Genomic DNA, 26732 nt, shown 5'->3' with positions numbered 1-26732 from the left:
CACTTTCTACCTGGCAAGTTGATAAAGGAGGAGCTCAGCACACAGTCCTAAAAACATATAAATCTTATTTCCTCGCAGGACTGCTGTGAAGGGCAACTGTGTGGCTGCATCGCCACCGGGGATGTCCACACCCAGGAGACACAGCGCAATGAAGGGAGATATGGAGATCTGTCCAGATACTGCTGTAAGTGAAAACATACTGTTCGTATGTGTGTGTCTGTGTCAAGCTCTGCTTGTCTGTCTTTTTGACAATGTTCTGTCAGGCTGTTGGCACACGTATACATGCCAAATCCCACAGGTTTTTTACACTTGTACATAACATGATCACGAGCCCATCCACAGCAAAACCACCTCTTCAGCACTATATCCCCGAAAGGCTCGCTATTGATTCACATTTTGTTTTTGACTCACAATCCATTGCCTACTTTTTCATTATCTACGCAGGCCACTGCTGTTGTTTCCACAAAGCTGAAAAGCTTTTTAAACTACATCTCACACAGAGACAGCCAGCAGATCATGCATGTAACACAAACTAAAATTAGGCATCTCCAGCAACTTAGTTCTTTAAATCATATCAACACACTCTGTAAGCATAAGGCCAAAATTATGACCTTGTGGATTTATTCTTTATTATCTGTCAGTCAAAAAAATGATGGGGAGGCTGAGGCTTCTTTAGAGAGCTTGAAAAAGCAAGATGGCAATAAAAAGGAAGTATTAGGAGTGAGCTGAATGGAGGAATAGAATGACACAAAGAGAGTCTCACTGCATAATATAGGAAATTTAATCCAGATGATGTGGAATTTTGATAACATGGAGGAGCCCTTATCGTAGGCACTCAATTCGACAAAGGGGCCATTTAATACCATCCTCCAAGCTTTTTCTCTATCTTCTCCCCACAGAAATACAACAAAAGAGGGGTACTTTATGACCTACAAGCTCCTCTTGCACCACCTAAAAACCATTTTTTTTTAAATAACATAATTAAACTAAGGCACAAAAGTATGACAATTGCAAACTCTCTTTTGAATAAAACTTTAAAAAGTATTACAATCCAAGAAACAAAAAGTGAAAAAAGTGGTACTACTTTTTCACTTGTTTTCAGCCAATTTCCACATAGGAAGCTTTGTAAATGCATATATAGACACTTACCTACACCGTATATTAACTTATGTTTTAGCTGCTGAAGTTCTTATAACCAACATGAACTGTGTGTTAATATTCTAGACCCTTGTAATGACTCAGAAGATCAACCTGAGGGCTGAAAATGAGGAGGGACGCATCCCAGACACAGCTTGTCAAGACCACATGCTAGGTAAGCTTATGTAACGTATGACTGTTGGTCCTAAAGGAACATTTCACCGAAAATAGTTAAAGTGAGTGATAACGTGTCTGTTTTAAGCCACTGAGTTTCATATTTGCAAGCGTTTGCCTCTCCCAGTACAGTTTTTTTAAGTAGCTTACACAAGGCTGTCCCTAACCATCACAAATCAACCAGTGCGACAGAGCATTAACACATTTTACAGTTGTGATTTCCTGATGTGATTGACAACTCAATTCCTTCGTCAACTAATTCCCTCTCACTGCCAGACTTGCCATTACTGTGGGGAAAAGTGGCAGCAGCTGCAAAAAAGGAAAACATGTTGACAATCTAGTCCGGTGATTGATGTGCAACTGGGCGATATTTTACAATGCCTGAGCAGTTAAGGAACTGAATAAATAGATGCATCAAACAATTTGTGAGACGGGATGATGATTATTATTATTGCAATGGGACCAACTTGCATTGCGGTATGTAATTTGACGTGAAGAGTGTGTTGTGTGGAGATTTTCTCTCAGTTGTCACTGAGTTTAGTTTGATATTTGAGACATTGTCTCAGTGATCCATCTCATAGGTCCTTATGATTTATATCTTGTAATACAGCGCCATGGGCAGCATGACTTGACATTTGCTGGAGTGGGCCCTTTTTAATAACTTCTTAATAACGAACATTCTGTGGAAAAAGGGGCTATTTCTTTCAAAGATTTAGTCTTAAATTGTATATCTTAAAGCAAAGCTTTCAAAGCCTAAATTCTCAGTACCTAAATTGTCTAAGCTTTAAAAACATGATGTGGGTTTTAAATTGAACGAAGGTTAAAAATGATGCTCGTTTATTTAAATCTGCTGTAATCAATTTCAATATTCTTTATTGCTAACTGGATGTGAAGGTTGGTTATTGTACTGTGGGTTTGCTTCATAATTGGCACTGTTTACCTTAAGAATATACACATGAAGGTGAACATAAGACGGACTCCAACTTCACAATAGCCAGTTGTTATATATAATTAAACTATATTTTGGTAGGTGTTGGTGGAAATAATCTAACTAGAAAATAGAAACTGGTTCATAGCTTCAGTTGTGTTTTTTTATTTAGGTTTGACAAAGTCACTTATCAAACAATGTCAAGAGTGTAAAAATGAGCTCACAATGGGTCCCAGCCACCGTGACAAAAATGAAACGCTTAATTGTTTCTGTTTTCAGATTAACATGCTGCCTTTTTTACATTAAGCTATGTCCGTCAGACGGTATGAAATAAATATTTCATAAAGGTTTCAGCTGTGGCTGCTCATTGCTCCTCAGCGCTGCTTTAATGTCACATATCTCCAAAGTGCAGTATTCACAGGCCTAACGCCAGCCAAACACATCAATCATACAAATAGTTTACATCCAGCCATTTTATAATGCAAGCAGCTTGAGCAAAATCCAAGTTATGAATGTGGACTTTGAAGTTCACTCTACACTCTACTTCAGTTATGTATTAGCAGATCTTCCCTCAAGGCAGTATGGTTTCTTATAAAGGGACAATAAATAACATGTTGACTGGCCCATAGCACAGACCCTAGTATATATCTGCAGGGGTTTGATGGTAATGTTGATCAATATCAATGATGCAGCAAGTATTTCACTATGTGCTGATGCTTCTGGTTTTCTAGCCTTTACTCTGTTTTGGAAACTCACATGGCTACAAGCAACCCACATGATGATACAACGCGTCTTTCTGGACCACAAAAAAGGAATTGTTGCAACATTTTGCAGCAGATCTTGCTGCCTTATCTTTACTCTAATGATCCATGCTACTAATTTATGTTCTGGACTTTACTGTGACTTTACAGTTAGTGTTAATTTCTTTACCTCATTGCTGACACAGAAATATCTCCTAGATGAGGTTATGGTCGTTGATGTGATTACTCTTCCTGTTCCTGTTGACATCTCCCCATTGCATAAAGCCCATTTTGCACTATGGAGGTATTAACAAACCAGCTTTTCCCCCTTAAACCCTGGAGGTTGTGATAGGAAGCTCATGAAAAACTATATTTTGTCCAGTTGTTGTTGCCTCAGGGTAGAATTACTGTGGACCTTGTTATAGTTTGGTTATAGGGGGCATTTTGAACAGCCAGGCTTGGCATTCAATTATTTAGTTGTGTAATCTATGACTCTCTCTGCCTTTCTCTTTCTCTCACACACAAATATGCACTTGTGTATTATTTGCTTGCATGGTAAGTACATCATGAACTTAGGATCAGGAATTTTATTCTTGTTGCTGACTCACTGTAGATATTCGCACAGGCCTTCTGTCCAAAGAACACAGTGTATGTGCTCATCCAAACCCTAAGGACTTATTTTCACAGGTTCTACATGCACAAAACAGTGTCGGATGTCAGAAGCAAGTCAGATCCAAACTAAACGTACACGTAAAAAAACATTGATTGCTCACATTTTTGGAATTCCTTAAAAAAAGCTTGATATAACTTCTTTAAATTCCTTAACCTGGGAATTTACTGATAATTCTTTGGCATTCAGGAGAACACAGATGTTACTTTAGAGCATTACTAATCTCAAACAGGGACATAAGAGAAAATGGATCAATAGTTTAAGCTTCAAACTCAAATGTAACTGTGATCCCTTCTGGGAAACGCTTTTGAAACTCAACTGTGATCCCCTACAGTATTCAGAGAGGACTTTTATTCAGAGAAGGAATGAGTATACTGGGATATTTGTCAATATCGAATCACCTGTTTTTTAGGAGTTTTCACTCACCAATATTTTGAAAGACAAAACTGATAGCTGCAGGAGATTTATCGTCTCCCAGGCCAACAGTTGTAGAACTAAAAACTATTATGAACATTACGAGCCTTGTCACTTTACAAATTCTGTCTCAGCAAAGAGTTGCAAACCACAACTCATTAGCTGATGTAACTGTTGGCCATTAGCGTTCACAGTTACAAGGACCTGGGCTAATCGGAATGGCCGTCCATCTGCTCCTGCCTGAGTAAAGGCTCTGCAAACTGTGGCTTCCAAACAACATCCATCTGTTAATACTTGCTGTCATTTTGGCTGATTACAACCCAGCATGCACTCCGATGATTTGCAGGAACGTGCCCTCAAGCCCTCAATTGTCTTTAGGATTGCTGGCAGCAGGTGCTTTCTTGTCATATCGTATTAGAATTGTGCATCTGTTGTTAGTGACATAGCTACAAATGCTTCTATAAAAGAGTCTGATAACAACATTAAATATTACAAAATCAAATAAAAATGCTGTCTTTTCTTCTTTTTCCTATTGGTCACGTGTTACTGAACCTGCTACAGATGTCCTCTTTACTCACAACCCTTTCCAGTGCATGTGAACCCAAGCCCTCCTTTCTTTTCTTTTGTTGTTGAGCCCTGCTTCTCCCAGACATCACACTCCTTTCCCTGTCACCTTAGGCTCTAGCTGTCAGATGAGAACCTTGGACAGCGGGATCGGCACCTTCCCTCTCCCCGATTCCGTCACCCGGGCCAGCGGTCGCCACATCCCCAAATCTGAATCCAGCCCCGATGGGGTGACCGCTTGCTCCTCTGATCTTGATCGGGAGCCTCCCTCTTCTTACCCAGACCCCTCACAACCTAACGTGAAAGTGCCTTCCCTCCCAAAAACCTGCCTGCATGCCCCTGCCAGCATGGGTCACTCCCTGTCGGAGTCCAGTGTAACCTGCTGCAACAACACACAAGACACCCAGAGCCGCCTACCCAAATTAGCAGCATCAGGTAAGTCGAGAAACCGTTTATATAAACTATTATCTATTCCAAGCGATACTATTATTATTGCAAGATGGCAAAGTGCCAAAGCTTGAAACCCTGCGACAGTTTGTTTAACCTTTCAGACGGTAGGTGAAACATTGAAAGTCACTGTACTTTATGATTTACATTTTCCTCTAGATTGCTCAAGGGTGCCAGACAAGAGGACGTTGTTCACATTATTAGACTCTGATTAAAAGAAGAGCCTTGTTTGGTCAGCTAATTTTAAAGCTAATGCAACAAGACTAACGTCTTATACTCAGCTGAGATGATTAAGGACTCTGTGTCCTTATAGAAGCCTATACACTCCCTGCCCCCAAGGGGAGCTAACGGATGCAATCAGATAAGCACGTCATCACAGCCATATAGTAGATCATAAGGCGCCTCTGCGTTCTTTGTGATGCACAACAGAATGGTGGCGTGTAGGATGCAATCTGATGGCTGATTAAACTTACAATAACACACAGGGATGAGCGATCACGCCCAGGGTTTTATGCTTACAGGACATTAGCCTGCATGTATTTCACCTCAGTGCTGCGGTGGCACTGCAGGGGCAGCAATTTGAGTCACAACTGCAAACAGAGAGAGAGCGGTTCCTGTTGATTTTCTCCGTGGTACAAATTGATTCAAACATACGTGTGCATCTTTATCGTATGTTTTAGGCCTCTATCCTTTAATATTGTCATAAAGGATGGCAGAGAAGGAGCAGCGTCTGTCACACTGTTTGCTTCCTAATAGGCAAGGGAACGAAAGCGAAAGGACCTTTATGATCCAGATGCAGAATTTTCAGACTAAGGCGGAGCATTGGCCAAAAGCGGACTGTTATTGTAATGCGGCTGAATGTTAAAAGAGACGATTAAATTGGAGTGTGTCCGAGACAGCAGTAGGCAAAGTGATAATAAGCCAATACTTTGTCATTCTGGGGCCGACAGAAAGCTGTTATATCTGGGCTGCCAGGAGTCATGTCGGGGAACAATCACAGGGTGGACACCATTAATATTTGATGGCTTGGATACTGTGCAGCTCCATTCATATGTGCAGAAAAATGGACGTGTTGGCAGTTGGATTGGTTTTGCTTGAATGGATGTTCTCATCCTGTGTTTCATCAGCCTGTCTGCTAAAGGAAAGATTGTCACTTTGGAAAAATTCAAACGATGTTTTCCTATTCCACTGTCTATTTGCATAACATTAGGTGGTCATCGCTTGGGTTATTTACTGTACGCCTTAACAACTCATATCTCTTTTGTCTCTTTTGACTTATAGATGCAATCAGGACAAAGAGGTTAAGTCTTTGTGCTCCCCACAGCAACATCTTCACAGAGGACAAAAAGAAGGAAAGTGAGAGGAAGATGAAAGCCCATGACCATGATATGACCGGGGTAAGTCGTTTACATTACAGTAAGCCCAATTCTGTTTCAAAGTATTCAGAATGTACATATTTACAGGTCTTAAAAAAGTTTCAAAACACTGTTATTTGCTAACAATTGGCTGGGAAAGAATTGCGCAAAGCAGTATTAAAAGATGTTTGTTGTTCACAGTCAGTAATTGTTTTTTTAATTTTTTTAATCTGTTTATTGATCCCCAATGGGGAAATTACAATTATCTCATTTGTGTATTTTAACCTGTTTTTTAACAGGAAAAAGCTCTGCAAGTGTCCACACACTCGGGGAGTAGCAGCGACACCGAGACTGAAGCCGAGGGAACCGGAAGCTCACCCCAAAGGACCCTGATCAGCAGATCTAAGAGGGACTCAGGTCTGCTGGATAATCTCCAATGGTTTATGAAGTTCATTTTATAATAAAATAAACGAAAATAAAATAAAAGAGGAATAAAATAGTTCCTCTATTCAAAAAATAGATTAACTATTTTATGAAGTTCCTCTGCCTCAATTTCTGTTGTAAAAAAAATTCTCCCTCCACAGTCAACCAGAATGAGGAGACCTTGAAGCGAAGCAGTATGGAGAAATCCTTGTTGATCATGGACTACTACCAGCATGATACATACTCACATCTGGAAAAGGACAGCAGGAGGATTTCTCAGTACAACCTGTTGCACAAGGAGTCATCCCTGGATGGTAAAGCAAGAGACAGGCTCAGTGTGAGTATTAAAACACCTCATTATTCACACCTGATTGGTTATACTTGTAAAAAAAGTGCGTTACAGGCATACTACTGATTCCTATTGAGCATTTTATTGGTCATTATTCTCCCTTATAATAACCAGAAAGCTGCACAGGTATATTTGAAGACGCTTATTGAGATATTTAACATGTGCTTCTCAAGTTCTTCTTAACTGAAAGTAAAAGGAACATTTTTGTACTTTTTGTATTTTTGTAATATATTCAAGTCACTGATTTTTTATTTTTTTGTTAAGGTAATTTATTTTTTTAATGATTAATCTTATTATTATTATTATTATTATTATTATTATTATTATTATTATTATTATTAATAATAGTATTTTTATTTAGGGGGTTGGATCCTAGCACAACTCCATTTTCATGCTCCTGTTTTGTTCTTTAATGGTGTTTTTTGAAAATGAAACTATGTCACCTATTAAGATCTAACCTCTAAATAAAATTATGAACCTGAAAATGACCATAATATGAGCTTTAATTTGCATAATTTTCCTTCCCTGGAGCAGAGGCCTAACGATGACTGAATTGAATTTTTTACCATTCCTCTATGTCATAGACGTTTACTTTTCAAATGGGAAAAGCAAGTCTTGTTGAGTTGCAATGTCAACTTTACCTTTTGCTGAACTCAGGTTTCTTTGTAACCATTGGAATTGTTTGCAGATTTTCATAGAAAAAACCCTGGCTAATTGCTTTCGATCGCTTCACCCTATTGTGTCAGCGAGTGTTTACCTATTAGTATTTAACGCTGCTGAATGACAAATGAGAATCAGAGACCATGAAATGGCCTCCAGCCTGCGTGGCCCGGCTCTGTGGGACAGCCGAGCTCGCCTCACTTACACCGCTGCCACCCCAACACCCACCCTCGCACAAAAATCCATATCCTGAAAAAAAAAAAGATCTGACTCAGTACAAGTTCAAAAACACAATTGTGTATGAGAGGGGAGAGAAAAAAATCTGAATTTATTCTGTGTTTTTTATTCTTGACCTATGGTGTCACTCTGGAACATCAGGCCCAGATACATGGCTGTAAAGCAACCATAAAATAGAATTAGTATGCTGAATTTCTAGGTGGAAGCTGGAATATGCTTATGTTACACCATTATTTTTCATTATACAAGAAAAATGACAAATATGGCTTGTCTGGCTGCTGAGTAGAAAGACCAGCGAGTAAACACCATTGTGAAGGTGTCCTTGTCCTGATCTGACCTCCCCCGGCAAGAAGAGAATTTCAATTAGGTATTATATGATTTTATGAGGGAGAGTCTCACGGTAACAAAACAAAGTTGAGCACTCGCACTTGATCTGAAAGCGAAGCTCCCGCGAAAGAGAGATTTTTGGGTCCCGGCGGAGAGGCAGCGAAGCGGATAGGTTGTTCGATGCGGTGCTGTGCGTCCAAGCCGCAAGCACAACTACATTAGCTGACATGCAAGAGACAACACACATCCAGCAAACTCTCTTTGTTTCGTCCTCAAACCTGTCTGTCATTTAATTAGGCTACATTTCTGAGGGGTACCTGGGTAGCCTATACTGCTCACAGGGACTGAACCAAAGCTAAGAGTTCAAAACAACCTGGGATCATGTCCTGTCCTGTCAAAACATTAGTCTTTGCAAGTGATGTTGGAAAGGACACTTTTTTGGTAGTTGTACTTTACTTGAGCACTCTGGTGGTTGAAAGTAGCTCCAAACTGACCAGCTACAACACTTAAATGTGGCTTATATATTAATTCATCAATAAAAATGTTTTAAGAAACCCCATAAACTGGAACCCTTGCTGTAGCTTTTTTGCATAGTGTATGAGAATATTTCAACCCATCTGCAATGGAAATTAGCTTGTGTTCTAGAGAAACGTTTCTTTATCTTTTTTTTTTTGATTAGGGGAGTTATTGCAGAAGAAATGTTCTTGACTTAACTTAAAAATTCCATTTCTCCCCTATTGTAAGAAAACAAGACTCAATATGCTTTCATTGAAAGCCAAAGTTGGCATTCATTTTGACAGTAACCTTATTCCTAAAATGTGAAGCAGCCATAATGATGGATGATTGCTTCTGAACCCACTTAGCCTACATTATTCTTTTGAAAAAAGACAATCCATCCACGTGTCATCACCTCTCCCCCTCACAGCGCACGTCTGTACTTGCGTGCACGCTTCACCCTTTGTCGTGGCTCGGGAGCTTTTTGACTTGGGAGACGTTGTCATTGGCGGCCGTTTGGGGAAGTTTTGGTGGCTGGTAGTGGGCCTGTGTCAGAGCCCCGGTGATTTAAGCACCTTTAATAACCTTTCACAAACACTCAGGAGAGTGATGTAAAGCTTAGCGGCTCCCATCAGAGCCCTCACAGCCCGCACTGGCCTCCAATTCATCATCTTGACAGCACCTGACAGCCCTGCTAACGGCTGCCCCCGCCCCCTTCTGCTTCTATCCTCTTCTTCCTCCGAGTCTCTCTTCCTCCCATGTGTCTCTCCTCGTCTCCCTTTCAGTTTTGCCTCTCTCTATTTCTGTCTCTCTTGTACAACTCTCTTCATCTGTTCTCACTTGACTTTCTCCCGCTTTTGTTCTACACATTTCTTTTGATTCCTTGAATTCCCTTTCCCGAACTTCTCATTTCTTTATAATTTCTTTTGTGCTTACTCCCTCTTTTCTTTTCCCTGTTTCCATCCTTTGTCTCAATGAAAGAAAACAGTAATTGCTGCAGGAGAGTCTAGAACTTATGCCAAGGCGTAGCATCAGTAAAGGTAGGGAGATTCCCGGGGTTAATGTGACCAAGGTCCAAAACCAGTGTCTAACAAATTAGCATGCCCAGCATCTCCCCGAGAGGGGAACAGAGTGTTACCCTGAGCAATGATTACATGGCTAAGGAACAGGAACATTTCAGTTGACATGTAATTTGAAAAAGGCCACTGGATAACCAAAACTATATCAGCTTACAAATAACTACAACAGCAGGAATATGCGCTATGCTTGAGTTGATGTCAGATTGATAGTGTTGCTAGCCAGGATAATTCAGGAGTCAGGCAGAGCCAGAAATGGAATCCCACCATCAAATTATTCGCACAATGATGGTGGCAAAGCCGACACATATTCTGAGACAATAAACATCTTTATTTGTTTTTTCACTATCGTCTCCATTGTAACATTAATCGGAATCAGTCTTGGAATACACAATGTAATGGACACAGTGTTTGGATTCAGATTGTATAACTCTATGTCAAAATTCTAGCACTAGCAATCAATAGCCAGAATGTGAGTTTTCCATTTACTGTCCTTTACTTCTAACTTGAAAGTGTCAAACCAAACTTTAGCTGTGATTATTTTTGTCTTAGTAGGCATATATTTCAAGAAGAATCCTGCTCACCACTGACATCAGTGCCGGTTTCCTGTGTCTGCTTGTCAATAAAAGCCACTTGATGTTTTGCCGGTTGGACGCTTAACGTGAAATAGCAGCAGTAGTAAATGTTCTGTTCAGCAGTGGCTGAGGTTGATATCAATTTAAAAAACAACTTGTGATGGATTATGTACATGCCTTATTTCCTGTGAATCCCCTGTGTAATCTGAATTCAGTGTGGGAATGGCGGACTACGGCACTAACGATCAAAACTACTAAAACAGAGAGATAATTAATGAATGTATAGTAAGTACATTGAATGGCAAAACAATTGCCCAACCTTAAATAGTACCAAAAAGTGCAATTTTATTTCATATAAAAATCAAAATGATTTTAACTTAAAAGCACATGCAAAATATATCTTGCTCAAGTCACAATAAAAGAACCTTTCAGTAAGCTTTTGTAGCGAGTTTAGACATCCCATTACTGACATGTGATGCAGAACCAATTGCTGATTCGGCCCTCGTGTTTTCAAGTGGGAAGCTCTCGATGAGACGTCTGCCTGCAGCCTCAGTTATTTTTGTAGCCATCATTTTGTCTGAAGCCTCAGGTGGTACAGAGACCGGGAAGGTTCGATCCGTTGGTAATTGTGTTCCTCCGAAATCCAATCCAATCAGCGATTGGTGGGACAGCCATTATCTTTCTCTCTTCTCGTTTCTGACCAAAACCAGATATAGAGGGAGGGGGGGGTTGTTAGTTGAGAGAGAGAGTCAGGACCTGAAAACTGTTCTTCACTGTCATGCAGCTCTGCTAATCACTGATCCTCATCACGTCACGCACTCTTTCCTTTCCCGAGGCCATGATACGAGAATTTTTACTAGCCGAGAATAACGTAAAAATAGTCTCATGAAAAGCAGTGTGTGGGGGTTGGAAGTAAAATTCAACAAGTCTTATCTGCATTCAACACCTGTGTTTAATTTGAACTAAACCCCTGCACCTTCAAAAATCTACTCAACATTTTTTATATCATGGCACATTTGGGCCATTTTCTTTCAACAGTTCTTTGGATTCCGTCTTCTTGACAGATTTATTGTGACCATGCATGCTGAAAAAAGGTCACATCAGGTTCACTAATGGGGTTTGGTGTGATTTTCGGGTGGAATGTTGATTTTTCATCAAAATACACCACAGCAGAGCACTAGTTTGATTTAACGGGTTTGCTTTTGAGTTTGTTCAAAGTTTTACAGAGAATGTAAATCTTGCAAACTAGCATTTTTCTTTTATACCCATATATATAAAACACTTCTCATTTTGATAATAATTTGCCCAACCTCAAACAAATATTACCACAGTTTGCTAACGCTAGCGTGCTATTCCACCAACACTGGCGGTGGGCTCCAGAGGGGTTGTGCCGTTGTTACCAGGTCTGGAGCTCTCCTTATCCCGCTGGAGCTTCGATCAGATCAGGTCGAGGTCGGCAGCGGAGCTTTCTAGCGATGTTTCCACGCTGGCCGAGCCCCACTGACGGCGGTCCGTCCGTGGCTGGACCTGGAGCTCACCGCCAGTGTTTCAGTCGGACTGTTACAGTGTTTAGGTAATAAAAAGTTATTTACAGTTTTTAGAAGCGGGCTGGGTACTTGTTAGCTAACGCTAGCTTCCATGCTACATAAACAAGATGGACAGAGTTGTCCCTCATCTGGCAATAGAAACCCTGCTGTCCCCTGCCGTCCTACAAATTAGTTTTGAAACAAATGTATCGCAAGAAGTGCTGCAAAAGTCGAGGAAACAGACTGGCCGTTGTGTGATGCGAGAGAGCACGCTGCAACAACAGATTCCAGAGGTTGTAATCACTGGGTTGTGGTTGTACTGGAAAAGTGACTGAAGTGAAAAAAAATAAAAAATACAAGTTCAGATTCTTTTCTACAAGCTCTCAAATCATGTACTACAAGTGCTCACATCGTATCTACGTGCTCTCATATTTACCTTCATATTTTTCATCCTCTTGTTCCCATACTTGGGCCCCTGGGCTCTGAGCGCTCCATTCCAGCCCCCCACTCACAGTACAGTGAATGCAATTAACTAACTGGTAGGAGAGGAAACCAACAAGGCTTCAGGCCCGTAAGGAACAGGACTGAAAACAACAATTAGTATTGTTTGGAGTCTCTCCACCCACACATGCCACCAAACATACAGCTGAATGCAAACACAAACTTGTCAGAAAGCATTATGGAAACTGCAGGAAAGTAGCAGGTTAGGGAATAGTAGAGCTCAGCACAATTTCTAAAAATGAACCAAGCCAGACGGAGAAAACTGTATGCAAGTGTGTTTATTTTTGATTTCATTTTATCAATACTATTTAATAACCATGGGAAGGTGTCTGCAGCTTATCTATGGAGCCCACTGACACTGTCAACTTTCCCTGAAAGAAGACACTAAAGGCTCATGTATGCTTGCTCAATGTACAAAATATATCAAAATAAATATGTCTATTTGAAACAATCTACCCATCAATGCTCATGTTTCCATTTGTCTGTTGGCATTATAGTTAAATAATATATCCATGAGAGGACAGCTTCAAGTTTGAGTCTCTGCAGACTGTTCATTCGATACCACCCAACTCACATTTAATTCCCATCCAATCTTCCCACAGCTGTTTTGTAGTATTTGTTTGTTCCTCTGCCAAGTAACATCGTTTAGATGTTTCAAATCTCAACAACTTGCCAAGCCTCTCTTCCAAAAGTTCTGCCATTTTTTAAAGGTCTTTGTAGTTCCCTATGGTTGTAACTATTGAACCATTGGCTTCACTGTCTGCACTGGCCACACAATTTTTAGTGGTTCTGCTCCATGTCATTGGTATCTGTAAGCTTTATGAAAATGAGAACAAATACAGACAAAATGAATGCAGAAGGCTCCATCTGTATATTATGTATCTAACGTTGAGCATAAATGTGTCTGAAGGCCATATGTCATACAGTTTAGAACATAATTAAGAGCAATCAATTCGGCAAAACCCTTCAACTGGATCTTCTAGTTGTACTGCCTAGTTGGATATATCTGGATCTGGCGAGCAAGTCGTAGATGAGTCAGATAAATGCGATGCTATAAAACTTGATTTCATTGACACAGTGTGCAGATCATTTTCTAATTAAAAGAAACTTTACAAACAATAGACACAAGAACTTTGTCTGTGGTCCTAGCAATAAGATATTATGCAGATTATTGTAATGCAACGGCCAATTGACTTTTGTTTAAAGAACTTGCCTACAGCATGATCTGATGAAGGTGTAAAGCTGGCACGGACATGGACAAACTAGAACCTTTTTTCCAAATATTGCATTTTGCTCTCTGGTCCTCTGACACATTAGCTTTGTGGTGTTTGATAACTTATTAAACTTCAAGATCAAAGAATGCCTGACATCTTAATTAACCACTTTAACAACACTCAAGACTACCTTACTGATCCAGCCGTGTTTATGTGCCATGCTTACTGTATGTGAGGAGTAGTTTTAGATTCAGGTCTGATGGGAGATACACCTTGGAGCAAAATTCTGAATGGTCCAGGTTTGGAGCGTCCCTAGAGGTGTCCTGGACCCTCCAACCATTTCTCTGTGTACTTACCTCTGCAGAAATACCTTTGTAGATAACTGCTCTCCCAGGCTGGAAGTGCTAAAGCAAAAAACAGCTACCCAGAGAATTTTGTTTAGAGCTTCTGAGTTTGCTACAGTGATGCTGATTGCTACAGTAACCAGCTCCCAAAAGTGCCTTCTGAGACATACAGTAGAAATCACATAGAATACTTAAATATGATATAAACAACTGCGTTGTTTCAGCTTTTGGGGTTTTATTTTGTTCCTCATCTGTAGCAAGGGTCATTAGCAATGATGTGGCATAGAGTCATTTCGCTAATAATCTAAGCGTAAAGTACCATAGAAGCAGATGGTTGCACTTTTGTTGTTGAGTCTAATCGTTGCAAAGTTGTCGAATGGCGTGTGCCCTTGAAAAGCCAACAAGACACGATCTGGCCTAGTGATAAGGCCGCAAAGATAAAATTCTTCACCTCTAATGCCCTCTCAACTGTCACGACTTTGAGCACATGTAGTCACTCTAATCATGAGCACATTTAGGATGAAACCGTTCCTGCTAATTAAAGCATTGCTAACAGACAGCTGCTTTACACGTTACATTTCTCCTGAATAACATATTCCAGACTATTCTAATCCAACATGCCCACCAACATCCCTACTCGGATGTTCGGTACTATTTACAACAGCGTAAATTAACATGCAATCGCAAGGAAATGTTAGTCAATGGAGCCCAATCGGCGTTGATATACACGCTAAAAAAAGTATGCGTCTTTAAAACACGCCAATAATGGCATACAAATTGGGGTGTCATACATACGCCATTTCATGAGATCAGTCTGGTTAATCTATAAAGCAGAATGCCACAAGCTGTACAAAAGAAATGAAACATCATGTGACAATATTAATATAACAAGGAGAGTGGGTGAGCCCAAAGGCTCAGAGATACACCCCTGCCAAACCCCCAAGACATACATTTGGTCCTTGAGCGTGATTAAAATCTCAATATAGATCGCTGTGACGCTCTCAAGCAGTCTTATTGCTCTACAGCACAACACTGCAAACATGAAAAGTTACATGATGCAATGTTAGACTTACTTTTGTGCTCTGTGTTCATTGTGTGTATGTCAAAGCAACAGAAGTAAGTGGGCATGAACTTGAGATTGGAAACTATAAATAGTTTAGCATACGTTCATGCAAATGGTATGTGCGTATATAGCGCTTTCCTGCTTAAAACCCTTTTTCAGTGTACTGGAACAATTCACCATTTACACACATTCAAACATTTGGGGTTCAGTGACTTGTCCAAGTATATAAATTCAAGATGCAGCAAATCAAACTTCTTTGCTTAAATTATCATATTTGGAGCGTTCTATTGATCTATGTTCCTTTTTGCGGTGCAGGAGGAGATTCCCATGGAGAAGATGCCCGTCAGTGCCCAGTCCGACTCTCTCGACTTCTCTTTGGAGTCCCTGAACCACCTGAACCACAGCAGCTCCAGCAGCAGCAGCCTGTACCCAGACACGAGCTTAGGCAGCCGCAGAGTAGACTGCCACGCCGACGCAGGAAAGAGCAGGGAGGACTGCTGCAAGGGGGACGAGCCCTCCTCCTCCAGTATCTCTAGCAAGCCTGGGGCGGATCCGGTGGGCTCCCTCAGCGACTCGCTGTACGACAGCTTCTCCTCCTGCACCAGTCAGGGCTCCAACGAAGTGTAGGGGCCACACCTAAGAAGGCAGGGCTGCAGAGCTAGAGTCCAGTCTCAAACCTGGTTTTCAGACCAGTCCTCTCAAATCTTGTATCAAGCTTTGCCACTTTTCTTTCCTTTTTTGAATTATCTTCTGAGTGGATTTTCAGATAGATTCTTATCTAAGCTTTTAGAAACCCTAAGCATTGGTATTTGCATCTGCAAGTAAAACAAATACTTTAATCGGACTTGGTTTGTTCTGGCATTGGTCCCTTCGGATCTGGACTCGTGCCCTGCCACAACATACGGAGCCCTGTCCTCTCTTCATACAACACAAAGCACTTGAGGATACGAGGATGAAACCTAAACCCAAACACCAAACCATGGACTTTTGATAGTTGGACACTGGGTGTGGTGGACTGGACAGCAATACCCTACGTTGTTTTATTGCATTTTTTCCTCCCCATGCTGGGGAACTTCTCATCATTGCACTGTAACAAATACTGTACAAAGTTTGTAAGGAGTGTAAAGTGAACGATTATTCAAGCAGTGATAAGCAGGGCGGTTTCCTGGGGCAACGCTGATGGGCAACACGGGCGTACAAATGCAACTAGATTGTTGCTTTGATTGCATTCCTGTTTGATAGAAAAAAGATTTTATGTTTTGCTGCTAAGTACGTTGCCTAGTTGCCTATCTCATATTTGTGTTATTTTGAGCAGTTGCAGCTGATAATGGAAAAGAAAACAGACAGTTGTGCAAAATGTTCTTCAAATGACATGAACATGATCACCATTCAGCTATCAATACTCCTTTCTAGCAGCATATTATCTAATGATGTCAACTAAAGCCAAGCATATTATGTTTCCACGTGGTATAATAACTAAAAAGATGATTTCTAATTGTCTGACAGGTACACAGGTACAGCAAACGACCAACATTTCGGTAGCTCAGGGAACACACTGGACTAACATAGATTTAGACTGCAGCCAGCAGGAAAATGTCAACAACCACAAATAACTTGGTTTATTCCTCACGCTAAACTCCAGAATCCAAACAGCCTAGTTTACAGTCTCATGTAGCGTACCTGAACTCTCCACACCTCAGTTTTCCATTCATGGTTGTATATTATGTTGTATATAAAATCACTATAAGTTAATATCAGAATGGGCATTGCTGATTGATATATGCAAATGAGAGAAAAAAATATATAAATTGTTTGCCAACCATTCAACCGAGGTTTTAGTCTACTGTTTGAAAATGTCTTGTTTTCTGATGGAATTCTTTAGGGGTTCTTGTTTAAAGCAAAATCTTTCTTTTGATCAATAAGAGCTAATACTAAAATATTTTATCACTTTATTTTAAAGACATATTTGAACTTTGAGGTGACGTTATGATCAATTTCTACCTGGATTTTGACCAGCTGGTGCTAATCAACAGAGCCGATTGCGTGTTTCAATTTTTCTATGAAACTGTTAATATTGTATGAAGAGAGTCTGAATAGGACTTGTGTATTTTTCTAGATGTCCAGTATTTATACCCACATTTTGTACTGTCAGACTGTAGTGTGATTATCATGCTTCACCTCTCACCTTAAATGTTCCTGGTTCCTTTGTAAAGAGAAATGGTTACCAGCAGTGTTACTTTGGTAATTATTATTAATGTTATTGTTGTTATTATTATTATTATTATTATTATTATTACTGGGTGCAATTTTGTCTGTTACACCAGACTTTAATGCTATATTTTATGTAAGTAACTATTTCCTAAATAAATATGAAACTATTTCCTATTTCCAACTGAGCTTCAAAGTGTTTGTGTGTATTTGTGTGTGTGTGTGTGTGTGTGTGTGTGTGTGTGTGTGTGTGTGTGTTCACGTGCGTAACCGGGTGATTCATTCATTCTTTCATTGTGGAAATAAAGGTTTTAGAGGTAACCCGAAATCTTTCACCCCAAGGGCATCGCGTGTAATCACCGCTCCCACTCCCAGTGGGTCAGCAGGAGTTGGGGCTCAGAGTCGGCGACAGGTCGCTCCAACACCGCGACTCACCAACACTCTGAACCATTAGTCCCTTGATGGGTAATTATATGCGTATTAATAAACGCAATTAGTTTACGCACGCTCGGATGATTTATTTCTCTGTTTGCCTCTCCATACAGTAATAGCCTCAATATGTTGTGTTGATCATAAAAACGCATTCAAACAGCAGTAGAATTAGATAACCCAAAGGAGGAGAAAAGTTAATAAAATTACACAAAATGGCACTTATTAAAGTCATTGACCATCATTGGAATACGATAGAAATATAGGAGTAATTAAATGTAAACTAAATAAATACTTGAGCAACACAATTATATATTATTATAAAATAGGGCCTACCGTATGTGTTAGACATACAAAACTAATGAAAAACTGGCATTATATGATTAATTAATGTATCATCAAGTTGTCGAAGAATTGGGGATCATTTTAAAGGTTCCTCTATTGCGTATTGGCACACTAAAGTCCTAATATAACCTGTAGCCTACATGTTATAAGGAAGATCTAATATAAGAGGATATTGAAAGGAATATCTCATGTTAATAGAAATTCACTGAACTTTTCAGCACAGAAATATCATTCAAATGTCATAAAACTAGAAAAGTACCAACCTATGATCCGTCATCTGCGCATGAAGACAAACCGAGTGAGAAGTGAAAAAGACAACTGCGAGCTCCCGTCACGTGGTGCGCTTTATGATTTGTGCGCTGTGGATCTGTCTCCAGTTGGGCTCGACAGAAGAAGAGACTCCTCACACTTTGCGGAGCTTTTGCTCTCACCTCAGCCAAACCAGCCGCGCGAGAGCATGAGCGGATCCGTGTCTGGGCTTCCTCCACGGCGGTGCGTCCTCCACGCCTCCGTCTAAACAAGTTCATTTGATCTGATGTTTCCCCTCCGAGAGTCATTTCGGAGAGAATGCGTCTTCTCGTTTTTGCGACTTTATTTGGAGTCCTTCTCGACGCAGGTAGGTCGCAAGTTGGAGATTCTGCGGCCCCGTTTCAGTCAGCGTGTGGAGGCTCAGTGTGAAGCGCATGTGTCCAGCTTGTATGCAACAAAAAAAATCTAATATGTGTAATGTGTGCTAACGTCCTTCCTTTCTATCTATATCCGTGCGCAACAGAGGGTAAATGCCAATGTTAAAAAACATTAGTGATTGTTTTTTGCATCCATTCAGGATCAACTGTTTCCATTTTGATGCCAATTCAATTTAGAAAACAGAACTATTGCCTTTTGGTAAATAATTTCCTCTGCGTAAATTATGTAAAGTCTGTAAGTAAAATTGGCGGTCCAGATCTGAATACAATACAAACATGTAGTTGCTGACTTTATATACTTTTGGTGGAAACTTAAGGAACATAAATAAAGGACAGCAATGTTGCGTTTTGTTGCTGGTGTTGCGCGCTGAGGAAGCAGCGCTGTGCTGGACTCCTCTGCGCTGTTTAAGCACACAAATTTACAGAAACACAGATTCAGTCTAATAAAACACTCAAACCGGATTATTATGACCTGGTGTCTCTACTCGAGGTGATGTATTTTTTTTGGCTGAGGGGTCTTCTTCTTGTCTGTATAAGTGTTTGAAAAGAATGTAGATTTTGCCTTTGTGTGCCATTTCTTCTCATTTCCAGAGTTGTTCCGACACCTGTGTCTGATTTTGATCATTTTATATTGTTATTGCGTAGAGCCTTAATTGATTACAGTTAACGGGATTGCAATCAGAACATATTGGTTTTACACATTCTGAATAAAGAAGGTGTAATGATTTGGTTTATTTTCATGTCATCCTCTGTTTTCTGGCTGAGTATGGCATATATTCCCCCTGAACAAGTTTTGTTTTCATAATCTCCTCCCAGGTGATGGATGGAGCTTTCAGACATTTGCTTGGTTTCAAGTAATTATGCTGGGGTTGTGATGTTATATGTGGACTTTTTTATCAGATGCATTTGATGCCGCTGTCAGTTGAGATTAATGTTTGGTGCCATTTCAATGATTAGGCTACTAATATAAGTTGGTGGGGACTGATGTCCTGTGTGGTGTATTTAGGAAATAAAGAGCTTCAAATTGTAACGGAATGCTAACATAAGATGCCAATATATTTTAGAAATACTAATTGACCCTATAGCAGCTATGTGTAACAAGCCAGTGTGCAATTAACACAGACTGATGTAATAAAATTCATTCTCAGCTCTGAAAAATATTCAGAGGTTCAATGAAATGGATAAACCTCACCATTACCTACTGTATGATGTAATGAGTTGTGAAAATATGTCATGCATGTTGCAGAGGAGTATTGCACGGCATGCATACTGTCTTCAAAAAAGACAAGACACACCTTCTCCTTTTAAGGTTCCAAAATTTGATTTCTGCAGATGTTTCTGCAGGACTGTGTGTAACGGCTGTAGTCGGATGAATGAGGAGGTTTCAGGCAATAAGAAAAGCCCATCCAAGCAGCTTTAAAAGCATCAGATAAAATGTGCAAAAGCTACGAGGAGTGCTGTATATTATGTTCACAAGAAGACGCTGCAGCAGTCATACACTCAGATTTTTACTACCTCAGGGGATGGGAATTCATGCGGGCAATCTCTACACTGGCAGAGTGCATCAAGTCCCTTACTGCTGGTTTGTATTGTAAATGGAGCTTTATCACCTATAAAAGTCCATGGGTTAAAAGGGAAGTTAAAGTAACCATGCGGCTTTGCTGATGTGCCATTTTCTTTCTTTACAGTTTTTCTCACTTCAATGTGTGAATCTAGAACCTCTCTGTTGACTCATGAGACAGCCAATAAAAAGGGCTGAAAAAACACAATTAGACCTGGCGCAGGACTTAATCATGTGCTTGGTAAAGTCACAAAACCCCGACACTGTCCTTCTGATAGCGGGCGTAGGGGCGATTGGAGTGCCATTCGTCTTGTTTGGAGGTGTAACGCCATCAAAGGCTCTCGCACAAAGGCCTCTGCTTGATTTAGGATTTAGAGATTGCCTACAGATTGGATTCACAAAATGTATGGCATGACAATATGATATATAATGCACTCTGAAAGGACAATCATCATGTATGCTGTCACAAAAGGAAATCAGAGACAATAGGAAATAGGTGACATTGAACTAGTTGGGAAATATGATTTGCTTTCTCGCTGAGAGTTAGATGAAGAGACAGTTACCACTCAATGTGCAGTAAGCCAGCAGGCAGGTTAGCTTAGCTTTGCTTAGCTCAGCACAAAGGCTGGAAACAGGGGAAACAGTTAGCCTGCCTCTGTCCAAAGGTAACAAAAGCCACCTTCCCGCACATTAGTTGGCTTTTTCCAGTCTTTGTGCTGAGCTACGTTTACTGTGTGCTGGCTTACTGTACCTACGATGTAAGATCATAGGCTGCCTGTCAGCTGGACTTTGTTCACATACAATATTTGTGCTTCAAATTCAATGGCAAGAAAAAAGAAAATTAGTAGCTGAAGACAAATTATTTTAAGTTGTGAAGAAGGGATTGGCTATTTATGTGTGCTATATATGAATGATATTCATCCATAGGAAAAAAGGAATCTTCAGGATTCAGTTACGTCTGCAATACCACTAATGATTGGATCTCTTTGCACTCCTGTTCCTGCTGCATGCTGCAGGAGATGCCCTTCAGATCCAGTGCTACCAGTGTGAGGAGATGAAGCACAATGACTGCTCCACGCCGGAGTACATCGTCAACTGCACCGTCAATGTACAGGACATGTGCCAGAAGGAGGTACTGGTCAAACCCGATGGTAAGACACAGTTTACTGGACATCTGTAAAAATGCTCGGGACTGATGTGGGTTGAGGTATTTTCTGTTGTTGAAATACTCATTTGGACGATGATGCATTCTTTGGTGGAGGTAGGCTCTTTTGGTTTTCTTATTCTTTGAAGTCGCTTAAGATTGATCATTGAGGGCCCCTGGTTAGCTCCCCTGGTGGAGCCCATGTTTAGAGGTTGCTGCATTTCATTTCCCCTCTCTCTCCCCTTTCAGGTCTGAGCGGTCCTGTCCAAATAAAGGCCTTAAATTGCCCAAAAATAATCCAAACAATTAAAAAGATTGTTGAGGATGTAAGACACAGGCTTAGTTTAAAAAACTCTCCCAACTTCCCATGTATCTGCAGCACCCAGCCCTCGGAAACTATACGCCCTCTGAGCATTACGTTTTATTTCTTTGCCATTCAGATAGGGAGGGCTACATTATTAAGTCGCTAAGCACTTGCAATTTTCTTCATGTACAACAGAGCAGGCAATTAACATAAATTCTGATGTCTCAACTGGGATGAGCCGAGACAGTCATGAACAAGGTTGTCTGGAAATCAGCAGGTCAAAAAGATATCGCTGGTAAAAACAGATTTTTGCTATAATGTGACATTTAGTCTAGTCAGGCGAATGCAGCCTACGTAAACTGCGAATGAAGCAGGCCGTGATGTTTGCACCTGTTGGCATTTTAAAATGACAGAAAATACTCATCAAGGATACCCGGCTATCCATTTTGCTTTCCTCCAAACACTCTGTTTCTTTGCTCAGCTTCAAAGATGGAGAGAGAAGCACTGACTGATGAGCGGGGATGGACTGTGTAAAGAAAGCACAGTCTTGCAGACAAAGCATCTGACAGTGTAACGCATTAGTTTTTCCTTGACCCATTCTACATCTTCAATTGTTTTTGCTCAATAAGAGACTTCTCTGTGGTGTTGCTCCAAAACCCCAGTGAACACTATCTCACCGGACCACTTTATTCGGCTCATTCGTCAAAGACTTTCCTTCGGCTGCAAACAACACATTAGATCAGTTTTGCACAGTGTTACAGAAAATGAAATTGGTTCAGCCTGCAGGGTTTTTTCCTTTCCAAAACCAGAAACAAAACAGCAAAAGTACAAGGAATGGAGTAAACTGTGTTTATCTGCTTAAAACAAGTAGATGCTAGATTCCACCAGGTACATGTGTCACCATCAACACAGTCATCACTGCTACACTGCAGAAACACTACAGACTACAGCGCAGGCCCGTGCACTGCTGCATGCTATGCTCTCAGGGAAACCTGTAATCTAGGTTGCCGTTGTTGTCAATTTCTCCCCAGTTTTGGATAACATTACTTCTGGAACATGTCCCGTTGTGTGTATTTTGGTTTAGAATCCTTTATTGTGGATTTTAACCGTAGAAAAGTGATGCTAAACCACGTCGCAGTCAGTCTCCGGCTGCAATGACAGACCGCTACCAGATTCCTGTTGTGTTACCAAATATTACCTTACATCAGTTAGTTTTCTTCTGAAATGCCTTTTCTCTTTTAAAAAGCGTTAAAAGTGACTACATTGTTTAAAAATATGAACATGTGAATCGTTTTAAACAAACTCACAGAACTGATTTAATAAGCCAGCTAGCTACAGCCGGAGCTAGTCCTCCTTTCTGATGGAACAAAATTGACTGTTTCTGGGTTTGAAAAGAGAAGTTTTCTTTTGTTCACCTCAAGAAACCAAGAAATTTTTGACTGCATCAGAATTTGAGGTACATGCTTTTTTATCTTGGCCTTGCTAGATGTTAGGTCATAGATGTTACATCTAATCGTTGTTCAGAACATGTGCATGTTTAGCAAGAGCTTGAGGTCAGGGGTTTTGTTTGGTAAGGTGAACACTTTACATAGCCCATGTGTTGTGAAGGGTACAAGACAGGGGGCTTCGTAGGTAGACACACTATCTTGTAATTGGAAGATTTCAGGTTCAGTGGCTGCAGTCATAGCTCCGTGTGATGTCCTTGAGTCATAAATCTTCAACGCTACAGACCTGTTTTTCACACATGGTAGCTGATCGCTGATACTTCCTGTAGAAACATGTGAATGACTAACACAAGCTACATATTTATCCTCCTTCATCAATAAAAAACATGGCCAGATAATGGAACATCCTGCCAACAGAGATTGAATGTGTGTGAATTTGATTTAATCAAATGTTTTTCTTGTCTAACAAGAACATTTAATTTCAATAGGAATGCCACCTGAATGATAAATTACCTGTCACAGTCTGTGATAGAAACATTATAATAATATATGTACCAATATATACTAGATGGAGAAACGACTCTTGATAATGGAGTCAGTGGCTCCGGAGTGCAATAAAAGAAAGTTAGAACATTACAGTATATTAGTTTTTCTTCTTCATACAAGCATACAAATTGTCGTAACATGTAGACTACCATGCACTGACAAAGCTCCATAGCCCTGTAGTGCAATAAAATGCTGCAGCATTGCAAAACACTCTGTGTTATACTGTACGTTAAATCTTCAATCTAAGCGGCCCAATCACAGCAGGGGAAATGAATCTGTTGTTTGCAACATACTTAACATCTGAAAGAAAGGATGACCGGCCAATAACGGTGTTTCTCAGTGTGGACAAACTTCAAATTCAGGGTTTTTCCCCTACAGGAATCCATTATCGGAAGTCCTGTGCCTCCTCTGGGGCTTGCCTCATCGCCTCCTCTGGCTACCAGCAGTTCTGCACCGGCAGGCTGAACTCAGTCTGCATCTCCTGCTGCAACACGCCGCTGTGCAACGGGCCCAGGAGGAAGCGTCCCGTCCCTTCAGCAGCGATGTCCAACCGGCCGCTTCTCCTCTCCCTGGCCTTCCTCCTGCCCCTGCTGCCGCTCCTCCCTGTGACGTAGACCGGGGATCCCATCACGTCTCCACCGTACGGTTAGTTTTCATTAGTCCAGAACCAAAGAAAAGACCTTCCAAAAAACTGTTACAAAGCAACAACAATGTTGAGAAGGGACAAAATAAGAGTTTTTTCGTGATAGACGGGAAGACAAGAGAAGGGTTTAGTTCACACTGCCCACTCAGAGCTAAATTAGGGCTTGGAGAAGTCAAACTGTAGAAACTTGGCACATCGTCCTGCAAGGTTTAAGATTTTGGCAGCGGAATCAAATCAGGTTGACATTGCAACTTCAGCTAAATCCGATATTTACCTTCTATAGTGACCTATCCAGAAAGAAATAGCTGTTAAAGATTTTTGTAATCAATTGAAAGGTAGGTTTGACAAAAATACACAAAATACGTTAAATCACTTTCTGATGGAGAGTTTGACGGAAAGACACTACGATTATGGCTACTGTCAGTGTTGGTTAGCTTAGCTTAGCACAAAGATTGAAAAGGGGGAAACGACTAGCATGGCTCTATCTGAAGATAACAAAATCCCAAATTAACACTCTATACTGCTGTTTAATCTGCTATGTCTAGTCTGGGTGCAAGTGCCTGGCAACCAAGGAATAGGAAGAGATCCTTTTTTAACCCCCATAGAATGGTAGAATGTTTTTTTGAATGGATTAAACAAATACTATACTGTACTATACTATACTATATACTACTTATTTAGTGAGCTGGAGGTATATTTTGTTTTCCTCAGACAGAGCCAGACTAGCTGTTGCTGTATGTGTCAAAATAAGATGAGGGCTAACTGGCTGCCTTATATTTAACAGAAAGAGAGTGTAGGAAGGATATTTCCCCAAATGCCAGGAAATCGTCAGCATGCAACGATCATTTATTCACATTTTCACTGTTGTAGATTGCCCTGGGAGCCCAGACCTGTGATCACTGCTGTGACACACCGAAGGAGCAGATTTGGACACCACCCTGGCTTTTTATCCCCTCAGTGTTGAGAAAAAAACATTGAATCTGATCGATATAACAAGCTAAACACTGAGGATGACACTGGTAACCTGGAGAAGTGGAAGCATTTGGAGCTTTCCGATTCATTTATTGCCCTTGTTACCAGAGAAGGATCCAGTCTGCCACCGAGGTATCGCTCAATTTCTTTGCTTTCTGTCAAGTGGAGCATTTTTGTGAGGAACCTGCTCTGGAGTTATTTTCTGGTTATTACACGCTGTAAAAGGTACTGGTAGAAGTTGTTGTGGAAAATGAAATCTCTATTGAAGCTGCACTGTTGGTATTCTTTCTCAATGTTAATGTTGTTGCTGTTGTTGCTCTGAATACACAGACGTTGGACAGAACTGACATCACAAACCCCCAAAACACACTTTTATTCTTCTTATTCTTATATCATATATATATATATATATATATAGGCACTTTGATTCAGGAAAATATGAATTTGAAGAGGTATCTTGCAGCCTATTAATTATCATATGAATACATATTTTTCACTGCCGGACAGTATTGATTGAAATTGTACTTCTTGGAATATGAAAGCTGCTGAAATCGTTCTGGACAGTCTATTTGAGTTATTGCTTATTAATCCTCGCTTGTTAGATTTAAAAGTTGATTCCTTCGTACAAGAAGTTGATTAGATGTATTCATTATATACATTAATATTCCATATATTCCTCTGTGAAATTAGACATAGTGCAGTATAAGAACACGCTATGAGTACAAATACATTCTCACTGGGAAAAATGCTTCAGGATGTATCAACAATATTTCCCTTTAAGTTTACATTTATTTAGAAGAATGAAACATATGCCCAAATCAGAGCTATTATTGCATGGTGCCAATGCTTTAGACCAAGTAATGGATTTCATAATCTGCCCCAATGAGAACAAATTTGGCTTACTTTATGGATCTTATTTCCGTGTCCAAATGATAATTTTCTGAAAATTTAAATTTCCTGAAATTTCATTTTTTGAAGCTGTACAGTATAATTTATATGTGTTGAATGTGCTGTTAGTAGACAACAACTATTCAGGCCTTCTCTAACTGCATTTCATTGCCACACACGACAGTATTAACTTCATTTCAGAGCATCCTTTGACTGTTCTGGAGGAAAAGGTTTCAGACGGATGTGGACCATCTGATCACTGTTCTTCATGGCAGTTTTATGACTGGTCTTCTGTGAAGAGAAACGCTGTATTCTGCTGATTTGTGATGTAAATAAATGTTG

The 26732-nt window shown here is 40.3% G+C and overlaps 2 protein-coding genes across 11 annotated transcripts in view; both read left to right on the top strand.

The window, feature by feature from the left end:
* Positions 1-17608, top strand: part of LOC117939235 (nck-associated protein 5-like) — a 121844-nt gene extending 104236 nt beyond the window's left edge. For 8 of the 9 annotated variants that reach the window (XM_034864375.1, XM_034864377.1, XM_034864376.1 and 5 more), the window contains 7 exons: positions 79-184; positions 1225-1312; positions 4742-5062; positions 6356-6471; positions 6729-6846; positions 7014-7189; positions 15535-17608. In XM_034864375.1, the coding sequence (XP_034720266.1) occupies positions 79-184; positions 1225-1312; positions 4742-5062; positions 6356-6471; positions 6729-6846; positions 7014-7189; positions 15535-15846 (1237 nt within the window). In that variant the 3' untranslated portion in view covers positions 15847-17608. Of the gene's footprint in view, positions 1-78; positions 185-1224; positions 1313-4624; positions 5063-6355; positions 6472-6728; positions 6847-7013; positions 7190-15534 lie in introns of those variants that run through there. The other variant, XM_034864383.1, reaches the window with a different exon arrangement.
* Positions 17609-18522: 914 nt separating this feature from the next.
* Positions 18523-26732, top strand: LOC117939319 (ly6/PLAUR domain-containing protein 1-like). 2 transcript variants are annotated; one of them, XM_034864563.1, is made up of 4 exons: positions 18523-18817; positions 21465-21599; positions 24266-24532; positions 25401-26732. In XM_034864563.1, the coding sequence occupies exons 1-3, from the start codon at positions 18769-18771 to the stop codon at positions 24499-24501; spliced, it is 420 nt and encodes a 139-aa protein (XP_034720454.1). In that variant the 5' UTR covers positions 18523-18768; the 3' UTR covers positions 24502-24532; positions 25401-26732. The 2 variants fall into 2 exon arrangements, with proteins under 2 accessions (XP_034720454.1, XP_034720453.1); XM_034864562.1 differs by having other exon boundaries at positions 18532-18817; positions 24266-24527.

This window comes from Etheostoma cragini, chromosome 24, assembly GCF_013103735.1.
Source record: "Etheostoma cragini isolate CJK2018 chromosome 24, CSU_Ecrag_1.0, whole genome shotgun sequence".
NCBI classification, from domain to species: Eukaryota; Metazoa; Chordata; class Actinopteri; order Perciformes; family Percidae; genus Etheostoma; species Etheostoma cragini.
Note: the sequence above shows the minus strand (reverse complement) of the source record. Positions and strands in the feature narration are given on the sequence as shown.

Excerpts from the sequence above, each read along its gene's own strand:
- LOC117939319 (XM_034864563.1), top strand. The coding sequence starts at position 18,769 with ATGCGTCTTCTCGTTTTTGCGACTTTATTTGGAGTCCTTCTCGACGCA. Across the intron at positions 18,818-21,464 it reads TGGAGTCCTTCTCGACGCAG|GAGATGCCCTTCAGATCCAG; the intron begins GTAGGTCGCAAG and ends TGCATGCTGCAG. Across the intron at positions 21,600-24,265 it reads GGTACTGGTCAAACCCGATG|GAATCCATTATCGGAAGTCC; the intron begins GTAAGACACAGT and ends TTTCCCCTACAG.